Raw genomic sequence first — 15,531 nt, 5'->3', positions numbered from 1 at the left:
CAAAAACAGGAAGATGGTGGAGAGGACAGGGATATTTCATCACGTATGTAGAAGGAAAAGTATTTCACCTCCGCAGACAGCAGGTGGCGGTAGCGCGAGTTTCTGTCACGTGCCCGTTCACGGACAACACCAACAAATAAGAACCAACAGGAGGCGAGCGAGAGCTGCTAGCTGCTCCCGAAGCAACTTATCTGACGTCCATCCTGCTGTCATGGCCTTCCTCTGCCGAAGTGCTGCTTCGCTGCTGAAGCCCTACCAAGCTGTCCCGGCCGTGCTATCCGCAGCCCGCCTCTACAGCTCAGGTGTTTTTGTGTGTTTGTGGTTTAAGCTCCACCGTGTCTGCAGGGGTCAGTTTGTTGCAGCTGCACCAACAGCTGCTACAATGTCAAAAACCTGCGTCACTGTCTGTGCGACGGCTTCACGTTTAGGGCAACAGTTTATGTGTTGTTGATGGTGTTTTTGCATCGCAAAGTCTTTGTTTGCGGAGCTTAACAGTGTGAAAAAGTCCCCACTTTTGTCAATGTTGTGTTGTGTGCGGTTTGCAAAGGTAATTTGAACGTGGCATCTTCCAGGTGCTGACCGTTTAGTCTGTGCAATTATTATTATTATCATCATCATCATCATCATCATCATCATCATCATCATCATCATCATCATCATCGTCGTCGTTGTTATAATAATAATAATAATAATAATAATAATAATTAGTGCTACTATTGTTTTGGGGTTTTTGTTTTTTTACATTTATTTTCTGATGATTTTGTTTGAAGTTTGTGTGACCTGGTGGAGTTTGGCTCACACAAGAAGAGAGCCATTTTTGAATTACACAACACAGTGAGCAATCTGTTGAAACATACAAGTAGGAGAAAACAATTTATACTGCATATTCAATATTTGGTGTGATCACATTTGTTCTTCAGGGCAGCTTTACTATCATTTGTTTAAGTAGTCTTCAGGAAGAGTTCTCCAGGCTTTTTGAAGGACATTCAAAGCTGGATGTTGTTCCATTTTTTGCTCTGTTCCCTGTCGAGATAATCCCACACTGTTTCAATAATACAGAGGCTTAAGCTCTGGGGAAGCCAATCCATGTCCTTGGTATGCTGAAAAATTAAATTATTGCCAATCGCATGCTCTCCATTTGGTATTGCATGGTGGATCAAAATCTTCTGGTGGTACTTTGTGTCTGTCCTGAAAGACGTGAGCCTCAGTTTAATGAGACTCTAGCTCTAAATACCAGGTTAAAGGTGCAGAGTAATTTGAACATTTAATACAAATAAATGCTGTAACTTTGCTCACTGTCTGAGGCCATACTACTAGGCTGTTGGTGTTAATCCTTAACTGTTTCTTGAATAATCGACCTTGACTTTTGAAATCAGTGTTTTATCAGTGAGGAATTAAATGTCCAGGGTAGTCGGATCAGACATTAAAGCTTTTATCTTGCCTTGTTTTTTTTGCTGTATTATTATAAAATACTTTCAAAATAAAATATTAAAAAATAAAATGAGGACAGTAACAGCATAAGTTACATTGGAAGTTTTTTTCCGTTAATGTTGAATTTTGTCTTCATGCAGGTGGTAACTATGAGCATATTTTGGTGGAAAAGCGAGGCGAGAAGAAAAACGTGGGTTTCATTCAGCTGAACCGACCTAAGGCTCTCAATGCTCTGTGCGACGGGCTGATGAAGGAGGTGGGACAGGCGCTGGATGCGTTTGAAGCTGATGGAGACGTCGGCGCTGTCGTCATCACTGGCAGCGAAAAGGCCTTTGCTGGTGAGGACTTTTTTCTGTCCTTGTATTTGCAGATTTCCTCCTTTTTGAAGGCACGTAAAACTGTTTAAGTGAACTTGAGTTTGGTGTGGACTTTTTTGCAGCTGGAGCAGACATTAAAGAGATGCAGAATCGAACATTCCAGGAGTGTTATGGTGGAAACTTCCTGGCTCACTGGAACAGAGTGTCCACGGTGAAGAAGCCTGTGATAGCAGCTGTCAATGGATTTGCTGTAGGTTTCAAGTTTTTGTTTTTTGTTTTTTTTTCTTTGCTTGTTTTGACATCTGGGGTTTTCATGTAGGCTTGTTACTGTTGATAAGTGGGGGATCAGGTTGGGTTGGTAGCCATTTTTAATTCTTCAAAAATCCGAGCGTTCCTGGTTGGGCTCTTTGCAGGACAGTTTCGAGGCTCAGAAAGTGGATGTCACACTGTAGAGGGTCATCATTGTTAAAACTAAGGACAACAGAAGTAATATGTTCAGTTGTATCATCCAAACAGCTCCTGCTTTGGTGTTTTTATACGTGCATTCTGCTCTTTCAGCTCGGTGGAGGGTGCGAGCTTGCAATGATGTGTGACATTATCTACGCCGGGGAGAAGGCTCAGTTTGGCCAACCAGAAATCCTGCTGGGGACCATTCCTGGTAAAGTCTAATTTATGGATTACTGTACTTTTCTATTAAACTGCACCTCTTTACTAGAGGCTGGCTTTTTGAGCAGTCGATTGTAAAGCTTTTCTGCTCATCGTGTCACTTAAGTTGTAGGTCGCGTGTGACAGTTTTCACATGACATCCTGTGTCGCGAGACACAATCTTTATGGCGCATTGGCCTGCTGTGCCATTTTAATGAGGATCCTGCACAGAAACTCAGACATACTGACACACAGAGAAAGATGATGGAATTGTTTGAAAATTGAAAATTGTTTGAATTTGTGGAAGAAACTCGACAAAGTCTTGGCTTCTGGTTTTGACTTCTTCTCTTCCTTATCAGCGTGTATGACACGATATTGTCTGAGTGGCAACACCTATTGCGTAGGAGAATACTGCAGTGGCTTTTTGCACCTTAACAAGTATAAATGACTGTATCTGTGTGATGACATCACTGAGGCGGGTTTATTGGCACCTTAACTTCTCTCTGCCTGTAGGGTCGGGTGGCACCCAGAGGCTGACACGTGCTGTGGGCAAATCCCTGGCGATGGAAATGGTACTAACAGGGGACAGGATTGGTGCTCAAGAGGCAAAGCAATCAGGTAATGACAAAGAGCACTGCAAAGGCGCTTAAGGTTCTACAAGTTTCTGCTTTATATAAACAACCTTTTCTTAAAAAGATTATTTTTAGATTGTGGTTCTGGTACTTTTACATACAGGAAGGTACTGAATAGTTCTGCACCTGGATAACAGCAAAGCTAAACTGCACAGAGTCTGCTTTTAAACAAAATGTGACATGAATAGTGTGTCAAATAAACTGACTTATTATATTTATTGTTCTCAACTGTGTATCTTTGTGTTCCTTAGGTTTGGTGAGTAAAGTTTATCCCGTGGACCAGCTGGTGTCTGAAGCCGTAAAATGTGGAGAGAAGATCGCTGCCAACTCCAAACTCGTGTCTGCTATGGCTAAAGAGGCTGTTAACGCAGGTATGCACATTTTAAAAGGCTAAATATTCTAAAACCGACTGAGCTGAATATGTTGGATGTTTTATCTGACTCATCTTCTGTGTGACGGCAGCTTTTGAACTGACTCTGGCTGAGGGGAATCGCTTGGAAAAGCGCTTATTCCATGCTACATTTGCAACGGTGAGTAGAAGAACTAATATGGGATTAAGTGAAAACAGTGGAGTCAGATTTTAATAATCAATCCATGATCTACTTTTGTTTTGTTTTTTTCCCTTCCCTACAGGATGACCGTAAAGAAGGCATGACTGCCTTTGTGGAGAAGAGAAAGGCCAGTTTCCAGGACAATTAGAAAAGGAGCAGATGAAGATCACAGTCAAGAACACAAAGTTTCTGATATCAGTGGCTCACTTCCTTGTGTGTAATATGCTGAGTGATGCAAAAATCCAGGATTATTGGAATTTGCCAGCTGCTGGGACTAGGATTTGCCACCATGTGAGTGCACAAGAGTGTCTTTCTCACTGAAGCCCCATCTGATGAGGATCAGCATCAAAATCAAATGGAGTCAGGGTGCAAGGGGGTTGAATGTGAATATGATTTGATCTCTGTGATTATAGTCAGTGTGTAGCAGGTGGTGTAGGGCATGTGACATGTACTGACTTTGCCTTTTCATTTGTCAAACATTTCTATTTTGTAGGCAAGTTATTCTGTACATTTTACAAATAAACCCTGGGAGTGGCAAGAAAACATGGGAAGACTTTATTGATTATTCACTCGTAAACATATTAGTTTATTCCATTAAACATTTTTCATATTTTACATATCATATTTTTCCAATTTCATATACATTGTGTTTGGTTATTGGCAAGCAGGGGCTGATTTGTAACATGCTAACAAAGCACATGCCTACCAGCTGCTTTGTTAGGTACGCAGGTTAAAAATATCTCATCAACCAGTCACGTGACAGCAACCCAGTGCCTTCAGGCAAGAGAGGACCTGCTGAAGCTCAAACTGATGGAAACTTTTTGCATTTCTCAGAGATGAATTTTTTTTCTTTTCTTTTTTTCTTTAAAGGAGGTTACAGGAACTAAGCAGCAGTTTTTATGTTACAAATTTGAGCGTTCATATCAAACCTTGAAGAAGATTGGCCGCAGTAGCAGGACACCACTCCCCATTTCCATCCCTTTTAAGGACCACAGTATACTGGTCTTCTGATGGCTGCTTCCAGTAGGATAACACTCCGATCCTCTCAAACTGGTTTCTTGAAAATAACCTTGAATTTACTGTAGTCAAATCACTTCCATAGGCACCAGATCTCAATCCACTACAGCACCATTGGGATGTGGTGGAACAGGAGAGTCACATCATGGGAATGTGGCCTTCAGACCGCTAGGTGGCCCTCTTGCGCTGTAAACAAGTGCAGGGAAACGCAACATGGCCAGTAAGTCCTCTGGTCGGCCCACAGGACAGAGAGACACACCGAGCTGGACAAGTAAGGTCAAATTCACAGCTATGAAGTCACTAAAATACAAGTCTGGGTTTTATATATTCGATAAGATCAATCTGAAGGAAAATGTAACACTATATCTTTGCTCAAAATAAATTGTGCCGTTTGCATCGGGCTTGGGATAAAGTGTCAGCTGTCTTTTTTTCTTCTTAAATTACTAGCTCTGTGCCATACTCCCAAATTTTTTGATGACTGATACCAAGTAGATACCCGACCAGTATTTCTGATGCGTCGTGATATGTTTAACCTATAAAGGGAGCTTATAAAGGAAAAGGAGTGTGTCGTGATTTATGAGATGAATCATCAGTGTGCCAAATTTTGGACACATTTTAATAACCACTAAACTGTGATTTTAACTTTCCACAACAATAACCCAACAAAACACACCTTTCATTTTATAACTTTTTTAGAACATCCAAATGTTAGGGTTTTTTATTGAACTTTATTGTGCTGACTCTCCCATCTGTTTTATTTATAACCTGTAGCACATTTAAAGTTCAGACATTTTTTCATAGAGCATGTTTTTTCTTCATTTCCATCAAAGGAAATAAAAAATTAACACACTTATATACAGAACTTAGATGATAAGGAAAAATGTATCGATCATATACAGTATGAGTCCAATACTAGCGTTGGTATCGATATTATTGATATTTGGATGCTCTTGCCACCTCTGTAAATTACTGATAAGCACTAAAAATCTCAGCAGCAAGCACGCAAGTTAAAGTTAAAAAACAACTATAAAAAAAAACTATAGATAAGTTAAGAGTTAAGTTAAGAGTTCCCCATCACATATTGAGTGAGGATCTTCGGGGCCACATAAACCCACAATTTTCACTTCAAAGAAAACACCAGAACAAATTTGGTTAGTGCGCACTTTCTTTTGCCGCTCCAGTCATCAGGAGGCACCTTCTTTCTCTCTGATCTTCACACGGCGGTGCCCCATATCTCCACAAGTCCGTGTCCTAATTGATTTTTTTTTATTCAATATTCCCCTGGAGCTTGCTTTCTTGTCAGCCCCTTGAAACAAACCTTTAAAAAGGAGAGGGGGGTGAAAAAAAAAACTGGTCTCTTCTCTCCGCGGGGAAGCACAAAAGTCCGCAGAGAGGGCCCGAAAAGAAACCTCTCTTTGAGGCTACCGAAAGGTCAAAATAATAAATGTAGACTCAATTGAGGCTCTTCGCAGACAAAGGAAGCAAAACGTTACATTTTGGCAGCGTGGACCCTCGTAGCGTGATAAACTCATTTAAAGAAGCCGGAATAAAGAGAGAGCAGCGTGGGTCCGGGGAGGGTGAAGGGGCTCTCAAGTCTGGCAGACAGGCCTGACTCCCGCAAAGGGCCTTTTCTCCTGCTCAGCAGCCCCCCAAAAACTCTTATCTTCCTAAACAGCAGTGCAGCAGCGCCAGTCATGCCCGGATATCTCCGCTTTTATGTCCGCGTTATAATCCGTTTGCATGCATTGAAATTCAGGCAGCTGCATTTAGTAAGCAAAGCAATATTTTCTCATGAGAAGTTACATACAAACTTAAAAAGTAAGGTTATAGCTAGTTAACGAAAGCAAAACATACGGATTATAGGATATAGTCCTTTACTCGGATATAAGATAAATGCAGATCGTGGATATTCGTTTGCAAATTAAATGTGAGCAATAAAGCGCCAGTATTTCTTTGGTGCATTATTACCAGCATCTGCAAATTCAGTGTAAAAGCCCACAAGCCTGCAACTGTGACTTTACTTTTTAAAAAGCCTTTTTATATGCAGATCAGCACCGGGCTGGCTCTGCGGTCATGGAAAGGATTCCTCAGCATCTTTTTTTTCTTGTCATCCAGCTGAGAGCATTTCTGGCCCAGATGAAACAAGCCGGGTGGAGTGTGGTTTTCATCGTACAAATATTTTCATTATCTCACATTCTTGGCGTCACAGATCGGGTCGGAATAACACGTTCACCGGTGTCTGCTTTGAATTATGCCCACCCAAGGGTGTCAGAAACAACACGGACCTAAGATTAATTACACCAGACTACAGGCGAACAGCGCGACCCTGCTTTATAGATTCACATAAGCACAGTGTGGTTAGATAACTTTTACTAACTGAAGCAAAAAGAAAACACAAACTATTTATAAGCTTATTTAGTACTCGTTTAGGCCACATTAGTATTTTATGCTATTATTTATTTATTCCAAAAACTGGGCTTTCGGATTTGTGAGACTGTATTTAAAGTTTAAGAAAAGTGAGCTAACCAATCAGATTTATCAGTTTTAGCACGTGATGCGTTTACGTTCATCTAAGGAAGACTGTCAAGATAGTTATTGCTAAAGCTACTAAACCCTTTATCCGACAAACCAACACCGAAAAATAATAAAAGTTTGAAATCTTAGCTTGACGACTGAATCTTCCGCCATAACAGTTAACATTTACAACTTTAAAGGTTTTTTTCTTCCTAAATTGGTAATTTTATGTTTCTACCATGTCACAAACGAAGACGGAAGTTGGCTACAGGTACTACTCTCGCGTCGCTTGAGCCGTCTCCGATTCTCCGTGTTTTGAGGCTGCAGGAATGGTCGTGCTAAGAGGAATCCCCTCTGTTTTATCACCTGAACTTCTGTATGCTCTCGCTAAAATGGGCCACGGGGATGAACTGGGTATGATAATTACACGCATACAGAGCTGCTAACAGCAGTGACCTGTATACCCTGCTTGTAGGCATGCTGCACACTGCTGTGCTAATCTGAGTTTATGTCAACACCACGTAAAAAGGATCATTAACCTGTAGCTGCACGGCACAGTTACAGAGATTTTACTCACTCTTCATGAAGTCACTCACTCGTTTAATTATTTTCAGTGCTTGCTGATGCTAATTTCCCAGCATCTTCTATTTGTGCATGTGGCCCAAAGGAGATAAGGGCTGATGGTATGTAAATACACCTGCGTATATAAAAAAAAATGTGTGTATGTGTGTCCTTCAAGTTTAGCTTTCAGACTGTGTCTAACCTTAATGCAGGGTTGGGGATCCCACGGCTTATGGAGGCTGTTTTGAAGCTTTTGCCCCTGGACACCTATGTCCCCTCTCCGGTACTGAGCTAAAGCATCTGCATAGACATTCTGTCGTTTTTGTGCCTGACTGTTTAATATTTAGTTCATATAATGTAAAATCTGTGCTGCATGCTTTCACAGGCTGCAGTTATGGATCTAGTAGATAGTGACAAGCAGAGAGGTTTAGCTGTGCCTGTGTGGGACACCTACGAACAGCTCTTGAGCCAGGCAGGCTCTCAGGTAAGACAACCCCTTCACCCTGTTATTAAGTGAAACAAAATGAGTGTGTGTTCATTTGATTTGTGACTCTCTGTGTGCTGATTTCTGTTTATATACAGGTTTCTCTTGAGAAGGTGGAAAGGTTTGCTTTCTATGAACGAGCCAAGAAGGCCTACGCTGTTGTGGCAACAGGGTTGGTGTATTTTCTCTGCCTTCATTTGAGTCTAGGTTCAGCTAGATTGAGTTGCATTGCTAAAAGTGCACTTCTGTGTTTCAAAATCAAGTGTAGAAATGGTTCCGTTTGTAAAAAAGAAAGAAAAAGATGTTCCGTGCTAGAAATCATTCTCATGATTTATCTGTCAGTTGTTGTTGTTTTTCTTTTTGTTTTTTTCATATATTAGCAAACCTACAGCATCATGAATCAAGAAGTGTCGCATCTCGATAATCAGACTGTTGCACTGATTTTAATCGCTTCATTGTCATGAACAAATCTGGATATCATTGCAGAGGCCTGGAGCTAGTTTAATTATGGAGATTATGGTCTGCACGCTAAAGTTTAAAATCAACACAAAAGGCTTTTTTCTTTTTCTTTCTTTCTTTTTTTACATTGTGTCTTTATGATTTTCCTCAGGGAGACAGCTCTGTATGGTAACCTGATACTGAAGAAGGGGGTCATCCCTGCTGAGCAGCTACAGTGACGCGCACACACACATTTTGAACACATTTGATGATTTCAGTTTTTATTTTTCTGTTGTTCTGTGATATTAGGCACTAATTGAATTCTTTACAGTCAAAATCATCATATTTTGTGAATTCATATGCATTTTTTTCAAATCTGTAATCACTGCTGTAAATACAATCTATATTTTTATAACTGATTTCTGCATTATGTTTATATCAATAAATAAATGAAACACAGTCTCTGATGGGAGTGTTTACAGTATCTTTATCATCAAGATGCATATGAGCGACACAGATTTAGGTGTTCTTGCTTAGTGAAGCTTTAAGGCAGTGTAATTGAATCAAATGAAGCTCTTGATTTTTTTTTTTTTTACTCAGTTGCAGCTACATGAACTTAAATGATAAAGAGCTGAGTTGTTGGAAGATCAGCGATGGTAGATCATATCCAAATCTTCCTCTGGCTCAGTGTGCTTCTGAGGTGGAAAATTGACAGGATAGGCAGCTCTGATGTTGTCCTGGTGAAAGACCGGCCTGACTGGTTCTTTGTGGTACACAGCATCCATGTCCTCCTCAGGCTCAAGGTGAACCCTGGCCTGAATTTTAACCGCCATCTGAGGTATCACCGGCTCAGCCTGGACAACAGGGGGGACATCCAAGTTTTGGTTTCGACCTCGGAGGAGATTACCCGTTGAGGGATGGTACAGCTCATCCAGGTCTTCCTCAGCCTTCACATATTTTTTCTCCTGTCCGCTGCCTCTCATACTCTTCCAGATCTTCATGTTGGGGTCAATATCATAGTGGGTCCTATCCATATCCTCAGGAGGCTCAACTACCACTGCCCAGGCTGGCCTACCTCTCTCATCTATAGACCTGAAATGAGTATCACACACCATTTGTTTTTATCAGCCTGAGCAAACATGAGAACCTTTCTTTTAGTTTAAGAAACTTCAACTCACATGACAGCTTTCTGGAAGACTTCATCTGAAAGTTTATTCTGAGAGAAGAGCACAAATAATACAGGATTACGATTCAAATAAATACTATTAACCATAAAAACATGTTTAAAAGTAACAGTAAAGCTGATTTATTTCAATGTAATATAAGACTGGAAGTAATATATACATACCCAAGGCTTTGCTGTGATGCCAAGTATCAGCGAAACACAGACGATTAGAGAAATCCTACCAGGGGAACCAATTTAGGTTAATTGCTAGAGTTCAACTTCATACTTCATAAACACAGATCCCTGTCAACTTACAAAAACAACTCATCTAATCTATAAGCATTAAAAACAAGCTAAATCTTTGAAGAGATTTCTCACCTGAACATGGTGCGTCTTCGTGCTGGCAGCTCAGTGTTTGGAACAAGATTGCCTTTTGATCACCTGCTACTGAAACGAAGGACCAAAGATCTATCTATAAACCTGCTGTCCCGACCTTTGTATCCTCCAAGTGCAGGCTGTAAGTAACTTATCATTTCTAATCTCGCTTGTGTTTTGTGTTGGTGCCATTAAAATTCCTCTTTCTGTCAAAGTGTCAAAATACACTCCACGTAACTGAGCAGAACATGTCAAATATAAAATGTTTTTCTTATTTATATCATCCTGTATTTTTCTTTGTTTTAATTTATCACAGTTAGGCAAACACAGCTAAAATATGTAATAAATATACAATATTGTAATTACATTTGATGCAATTATCTCCCTTATCAAGGCTGTAAAGTTCCTTGTCTTTATTACTGAGAGTAAGAGATAAACTTTATTATCATGCAGCAGCAGTAGTTTCTCCAAGCTCTATACGACGACGGTATCTAACCTCAGTAACTATTGTATACATGGCTGTATATATGTCATCTAGTTAGCAGCAAGCACCAGTGGATTATCCTTTCTTTCTGTGCTTGGTTACATTTGCAGCATTGTATTAAACTGCAGTTTTCTATCTGAACATCATATCTTCACTGGTGATGAGTTCGGAGCTCATCTGCTGTCATTGTGTGCAGAAAGATGGTAACAAATCACACACATATTCATCTATAAAATCATTCTCCGTGAACTGCAAGCACATTTTACCACTGGTAGTTTTAACTCAATACACTCACACAGTTGCACACTGCATTTTCCACAGAGTTTGGTTTTCCTGCTCTCTGTTTTAATAATCTTTTTATTACATATTTTCACCGTTTCTCTCTCATTGGGTTTAATGCCCTGCTGTGTATCACAACTGTGTAACATCAGGAATTGTTCACTGAAATATCTCAACTATTCTGAGAACTGTCATGAAGTGCTGTGAAGATATTTATGATCCTCTGCTGATGAAGCCTAATGACTAGCACCACCACCAGGTTGACATGTAGTTTTGATTGAAATGTCTCCACAGTGGCATGCACTGCCATAAAATCTGATAATCTTTGCAATGATGTGATCCCTTTCCTGACATTTGCTGTAAGGAGATCAGGTTCTATTTGAGTTTGTCCAATATTTTGGTTTATTCCTGTAAAACAATGACATCCACCTCATGCTAAGCCCTGTTTTGTGTTCATCTCATATATTACATTGGTAAGTATGCAGTAATTAGGGTACAATGAGACTCTTGAGCATTCTGCATGTCTTTCAAATAATTATTCTTACACACATATAGACCTGATTTACTTGTCTGTCCTTTTTTGTGTTCAACTTACAGGCATGAGAGTCAAAGTGCGATGAGTTGATTTTCTGGTCTGATATCACGCCAATAATGCATCTATAAATGTGCAGATAAATTATTGTATTTTCATTCATCGGTTGAACTTAATTAGCTCAGATTTGTTCTCATATTGAAAACATTCTGCGTGCTATAAACATTCCCGCTCTATTAGGGATCATGAATTTAAGATCTCAGCTACATCACTTAGGCTGACTGTAAATAAGAAGGACAGGCAACCTAATCCTAAGATTAGTTTGTAAGCTCAAAAAACACAACACAGTGGCTTGAGCTCAGCTTCCATCTTTTGAGAAAAATCTTAAGATAAGAGACCTCATCTTCCTTTTTCCTTAGAATTCCTCTATTGTTATCTGCCTGGGTGCAAAACATCCGTAGATGATGTGCAGCTGCTAAGATCATGCATGAATTTTGAATAAACTGAGCCTATACTTACTTATAGGCTATAAGATACAATAATACACAATAGCCTTTTTGAATACGTGTATATCACTGCAGGACCCACAATCCAAATACTGGTCCTACTTTAGATCCTAATTTTGCATTACACATATGTAAAATCAAGTTTGACATATGTATAATGTTACAGTGCCACAAAGCAAAAAAAATGCACACACTTCCCATACCAGGCTTACTTTCATGAGAACTTACCCAGATTCAGATGGAGTCCTATTGTGTACAGCTTTAATCATTTAAACAGACTAATCACCCGTCACATGCACATCCATGTGGACAGATTGGAGGCAGATGATAGGTCTGTGATCTTAGTGCCAGGCACCACAGATACTGAATCATCTAGGAGTTTGTCAGCTCTTCATGCCAACATCTTATCATACTGCAAAACTGCGTCGGAATAAAACATTCATTCATTCATGTTTGATGCACAGACTGAGTTGTTTACATTACAACTCAATTCTGAATTGCTGCTTTCTGATATGCAAACTCTGGGATTTATGTTAAACATCTGTAAGTTGAAGCACACAACCATAATTTTCCTCAATCAGCTTACCCCTGAGGAATATAAGTTCATTTCAGCTCAGTGTTTTAGCATTTCTGGCAGTGCCTCCGTCAAACTGCTGTCGTGTCTCTTCGCTAAATGTCTTTCACTGTTCATCATGGCAGCAGGGGACCCATTAAGTTAACCCAAGTTAATATTTTCTCATGCCAACAGGATTCAGCGTAATGTACAGGAGCTGTAAGATACAACACAAACTTCCTGTTCGGTTTAGGGGACGGCTCCAGCATGTCGGCAGTCTCGATCAGATTCATGTGTCCAATATTACGAGACAGTCTGGCTTGACTCGCCCCCGCTGAGTGGTCTGCTTCTTTACTAAAACACGCCTTAAGCAAGCAAATACCAGACATCTTTGAAGGCACTTATTGTAAATCTGCCTTTAAAAATAGTTTAAAACCTCCTAAAATAAACTAAACAGGAAGAAATGACTGCTCTAACCTTATGCTGAAAAACATTATGCTGTTGTGTTAAAGAGAAATCAACTGAAGTGAAGGTAAGTCATTAAGAAGGCACTCTTTTCCTACTGTTGTCTTTTGACAAAAAACAAAGCCACATTATGTTTGCACCAACAAGTTGATTTCCAAAGAGATATTAACCAAAATCTGTAATATCACAGCATGGTGGAAAAGGTGTTCTGAAAAAATGAAGGAAACGTATCAAGTAGAGGACAAAAGGAGACATGGCAGGCCTACAAAAAAAATGTCTACGGCAGATAAAAACATGGTGCAGGCTCTGTCATGTTTTGGGGCTGCATCTCAGCCAGTGGTGTTGGGGATGTTTCCAAAATTGATTGAATTATGAACACAGAAAAGGGCCATCAGATTTTGATCTACCATGCAATATCATCTGGAAAGTATCTGATTGGCAACCGCTTTGTTTTTCAGCATAACAATGATCCCAAACAAACTGCCAATGCAGTAAAAGTATACCTGAATAGAAAAGCGCACAGTGGAACACACAGTCATGGATTGGCCTCCCCAGAGCCTGGACATTAACATTTGAATGTCCTTCAATAAGCCTGAAGAACCATCCATGTTAACAAACGGCCAAAAGGCCAAAGGACCTCTCTTAGAACGTTCAGGCTGTTTTTAGGAATAAATGTGGTGGTACCAAATATTCACTTTCAAGCTGGTTAGATTTGTAAAGAACCCTCCTTAGTATGACATTCTGGCGTACCAGCTTTAGTGTCTACATTTGCATGTTAGAGTAAATAGCATTTTTCATGTTCCAAGCTAAACAAAAATAAATAACGACGACAGATCTTTGGACAGTACAGCAGATAAAGATATTTTATCATTTTTGGATAGTAAATGTGAAGCTATGAGATGGTCTAACTTAGCATGAAGACTAAAGAGAGAGTAAAACCACCTACTTGGTTCTTCCTTGTTAATACACAAACTGTTTTACTTAGAACAACTTTAAGTATGCATGCTATGATACCCTAGCTGTACTCATCTGGACCATGGTGCTAATAAGAATTTACTATTCCTTTAGATAAGATCTGGTCTTTGCAAAGATAAACATGAAAGTGATTGTGATTTCCAGTATATATCGACCATTTGTAAATAGCAGACATTACTCATGTATAGTTTTGGGCTTTTTATGGGCATGTTTGGGCATGTTTATGATCAGACATTAAGGCCTGCACATGTGATCTCATAGAAACCACACCTTAAGACATCCAAAGGAGTCTTGAAGGTGAGCTCTGATGAATATAGTGCGATGCAGCTCTTACCCATCTGCCCCTTATTCCCTGCACATACACATCAAACATTTCTATGTGAAACCCAGAGGCAACCAGCAATGGACCGACCACAGGACAGTGCTCTCTGAACTTCTAACAGTCCCACAGGTTTAAAAATAATCTGATCCTTTTTATGAGTAAGTGGTGCATCACTCAACCCATCTAGGTGCTGCAGTGCTTTTAATCTGTGTTTTGAACTGAAGTTTACAATCAGTGGGATTAGCTGAAAAGTTAAGGGAGGTTGTTTTTCAGAGCAACACTTAATGTAAATCTGTGTGGCAAAAATGTGTGAGCTTTGAATTATATGCATATATTTCTAAGTCATTTATTTTATAACATGCAAAAAAAATGCAATTAAAAGGAATAGTAGCTAAAAAAAAACTACCTTTGTAAAACAACAAACTATCAGCAGCAACTGAGGCTAATTTTCTTACAGACTAACTAATTCCATGTGCTTTTCATGCTGATGCACAATAAGATATCCAGTGTGGAATATTTTGACCCTATCAAAATGATTTTTTATTGGTATTCTCTGATAGTGAACTCTCAGGGTTGCTCCCCTGCATTTCATTCTGTAACCACTTTCTTTCTCTCCATGCTCAAAGAAAAGCAGTTATTATTCAGTAAAACCAGAAGTCTCATCGAAATTGTGAAATCCACATCATTTTTCATTTCGATAAAATAATAACTGCACATAACCTTGTACTTTACCTGCATTTGTGCAGTAAAGAACTTCATGTTGAAGCAAAACCAGCATAAAAGATGTTTAAATGCTGGTTTCATCTGCCAAGCGCATGATTGTTTTCCTCTTCCTGTCACTCAGAGATGTATTAATGTGCGAGTATGTGAATGACAAGCATTTAAGTAAATGTAAAAGCAACAGTGAAGACCAGAGCGAATGGGAGTTGTCAGTAAGCAAAGGCTGATGCCAATAAACTGAAACACACAGTCACACAGTGTTTTTGCACAAAATGCTACAAGCGAGCCAAGAATAAATTGCCTGTCTGTAACTGTTTAAACGCAGCATTAAGTCATGATTTATTCCCGTAATTCTGGGATAGAAAACATGCTGCAAATGTTGCAGCCTGCAGCAATTTACGAGGGAAACCACCAAAATGAATATTTGACAAAACTCCCATTTTAAATTAAATGATCATTGCATCATGCAGCTTAATGTTTGACTCACTTGTTGCATGACTTGTATAAGTGTGTATATAAGACTACTGCATGCAGGAATGATGCATAGCATAGCTAGAAAGATCAA

At 39.6% G+C, this 15,531-nt stretch overlaps 3 protein-coding genes across 4 annotated transcripts; 2 read left to right on the top strand and 1 right to left on the bottom strand.

Annotated features, from left to right (window-relative positions):
- Positions 1 to 135: 135 nt before the first annotated feature.
- Positions 136 to 4,121, top strand: echs1 (enoyl CoA hydratase, short chain, 1, mitochondrial). Its single transcript, XM_040001907.1, has 8 exons — positions 136 to 302; positions 1,572 to 1,769; positions 1,871 to 1,998; positions 2,307 to 2,406; positions 2,907 to 3,011; positions 3,277 to 3,396; positions 3,488 to 3,555; positions 3,659 to 4,121. Exons 1-8 carry the CDS (start codon positions 212 to 214, stop codon positions 3,722 to 3,724), a joined length of 876 nt encoding a protein of 291 aa, XP_039857841.1. The 5' UTR covers positions 136 to 211; the 3' UTR covers positions 3,725 to 4,121.
- Positions 4,122 to 7,155: 3,034 nt separating this feature from the next.
- On the top strand, positions 7,156 to 9,054 carry fuom (fucose mutarotase). 2 transcript variants are annotated; one of them, XM_040001949.1, is made up of 6 exons: positions 7,159 to 7,521; positions 7,722 to 7,790; positions 7,881 to 7,951; positions 8,054 to 8,152; positions 8,251 to 8,324; positions 8,763 to 9,054. In XM_040001949.1, the coding sequence occupies exons 1-6, from the start codon at positions 7,437 to 7,439 to the stop codon at positions 8,827 to 8,829; spliced, it is 465 nt and encodes a 154-aa protein (XP_039857883.1). In that variant the 5' UTR covers positions 7,159 to 7,436; the 3' UTR covers positions 8,830 to 9,054. The 2 variants fall into 2 exon arrangements, with proteins under 2 accessions (XP_039857884.1, XP_039857883.1); XM_040001950.1 differs by lacking the exon at positions 7,722 to 7,790 and having other exon boundaries at positions 7,156 to 7,521.
- A 123-nt stretch (positions 9,055 to 9,177) lies between these two features.
- si:ch211-217g15.3 (uncharacterized protein LOC368914 homolog) lies at positions 9,178 to 14,578 on the bottom strand. Its single transcript, XM_040001948.1, has 4 exons — positions 10,134 to 14,578; positions 9,939 to 9,993; positions 9,769 to 9,806; positions 9,178 to 9,682 (listed from the first exon to the last, which is right to left on the bottom strand). Exons 1-4 carry the CDS (start codon positions 10,139 to 10,141, stop codon positions 9,238 to 9,240), a joined length of 546 nt encoding a protein of 181 aa, XP_039857882.1. The 5' UTR covers positions 10,142 to 14,578; the 3' UTR covers positions 9,178 to 9,237.
- Between the last annotated feature and the right edge of the window lie 953 nt (positions 14,579 to 15,531).

The sequence above is a fragment of the Simochromis diagramma genome, unplaced genomic scaffold (genome assembly GCF_900408965.1).
Source record: "Simochromis diagramma unplaced genomic scaffold, fSimDia1.1 OVJJ01000421.1, whole genome shotgun sequence".
NCBI classification, from domain to species: domain Eukaryota; kingdom Metazoa; phylum Chordata; class Actinopteri; order Cichliformes; family Cichlidae; genus Simochromis; species Simochromis diagramma.
The sequence above is the reverse complement of the archived record's forward strand: the minus strand, read 5'-3'. Positions and strand labels throughout refer to the sequence as shown.

Bases quoted from the DNA above. Each gene is read 5' to 3' on its own strand.
- echs1 (XM_040001907.1), top strand. From the start codon at position 212: ATGGCCTTCCTCTGCCGAAGTGCTGCTTCGCTGCTGAAGCCCTACCAA. The intron at 1,770-1,870 runs GTGAGGACTTTT...ACTTTTTTGCAG, and splicing joins CAGCGAAAAGGCCTTTGCTG to CTGGAGCAGACATTAAAGAG. The intron at 1,999-2,306 runs GTAGGTTTCAAG...CTGCTCTTTCAG, and splicing joins CAGCTGTCAATGGATTTGCT to CTCGGTGGAGGGTGCGAGCT.
- fuom (XM_040001949.1), top strand. From the start codon at position 7,437: ATGGTCGTGCTAAGAGGAATCCCCTCTGTTTTATCACCTGAACTTCTG. The intron at 7,952-8,053 runs GTACTGAGCTAA...ATGCTTTCACAG, and splicing joins ACACCTATGTCCCCTCTCCG to GCTGCAGTTATGGATCTAGT. The intron at 8,325-8,762 runs GTTGGTGTATTT...GATTTTCCTCAG, and splicing joins TACGCTGTTGTGGCAACAGG to GGAGACAGCTCTGTATGGTA.
- si:ch211-217g15.3 (XM_040001948.1), bottom strand. The intron at 9,807-9,938 runs GTATGTATATAT...CTCTTCTCTCAG, and splicing joins GCATCACAGCAAAGCCTTGG to AATAAACTTTCAGATGAAGT. The intron at 9,683-9,768 runs GTGAGTTGAAGT...TACTCATTTCAG, and splicing joins GTCTTCCAGAAAGCTGTCAT to GTCTATAGATGAGAGAGGTA.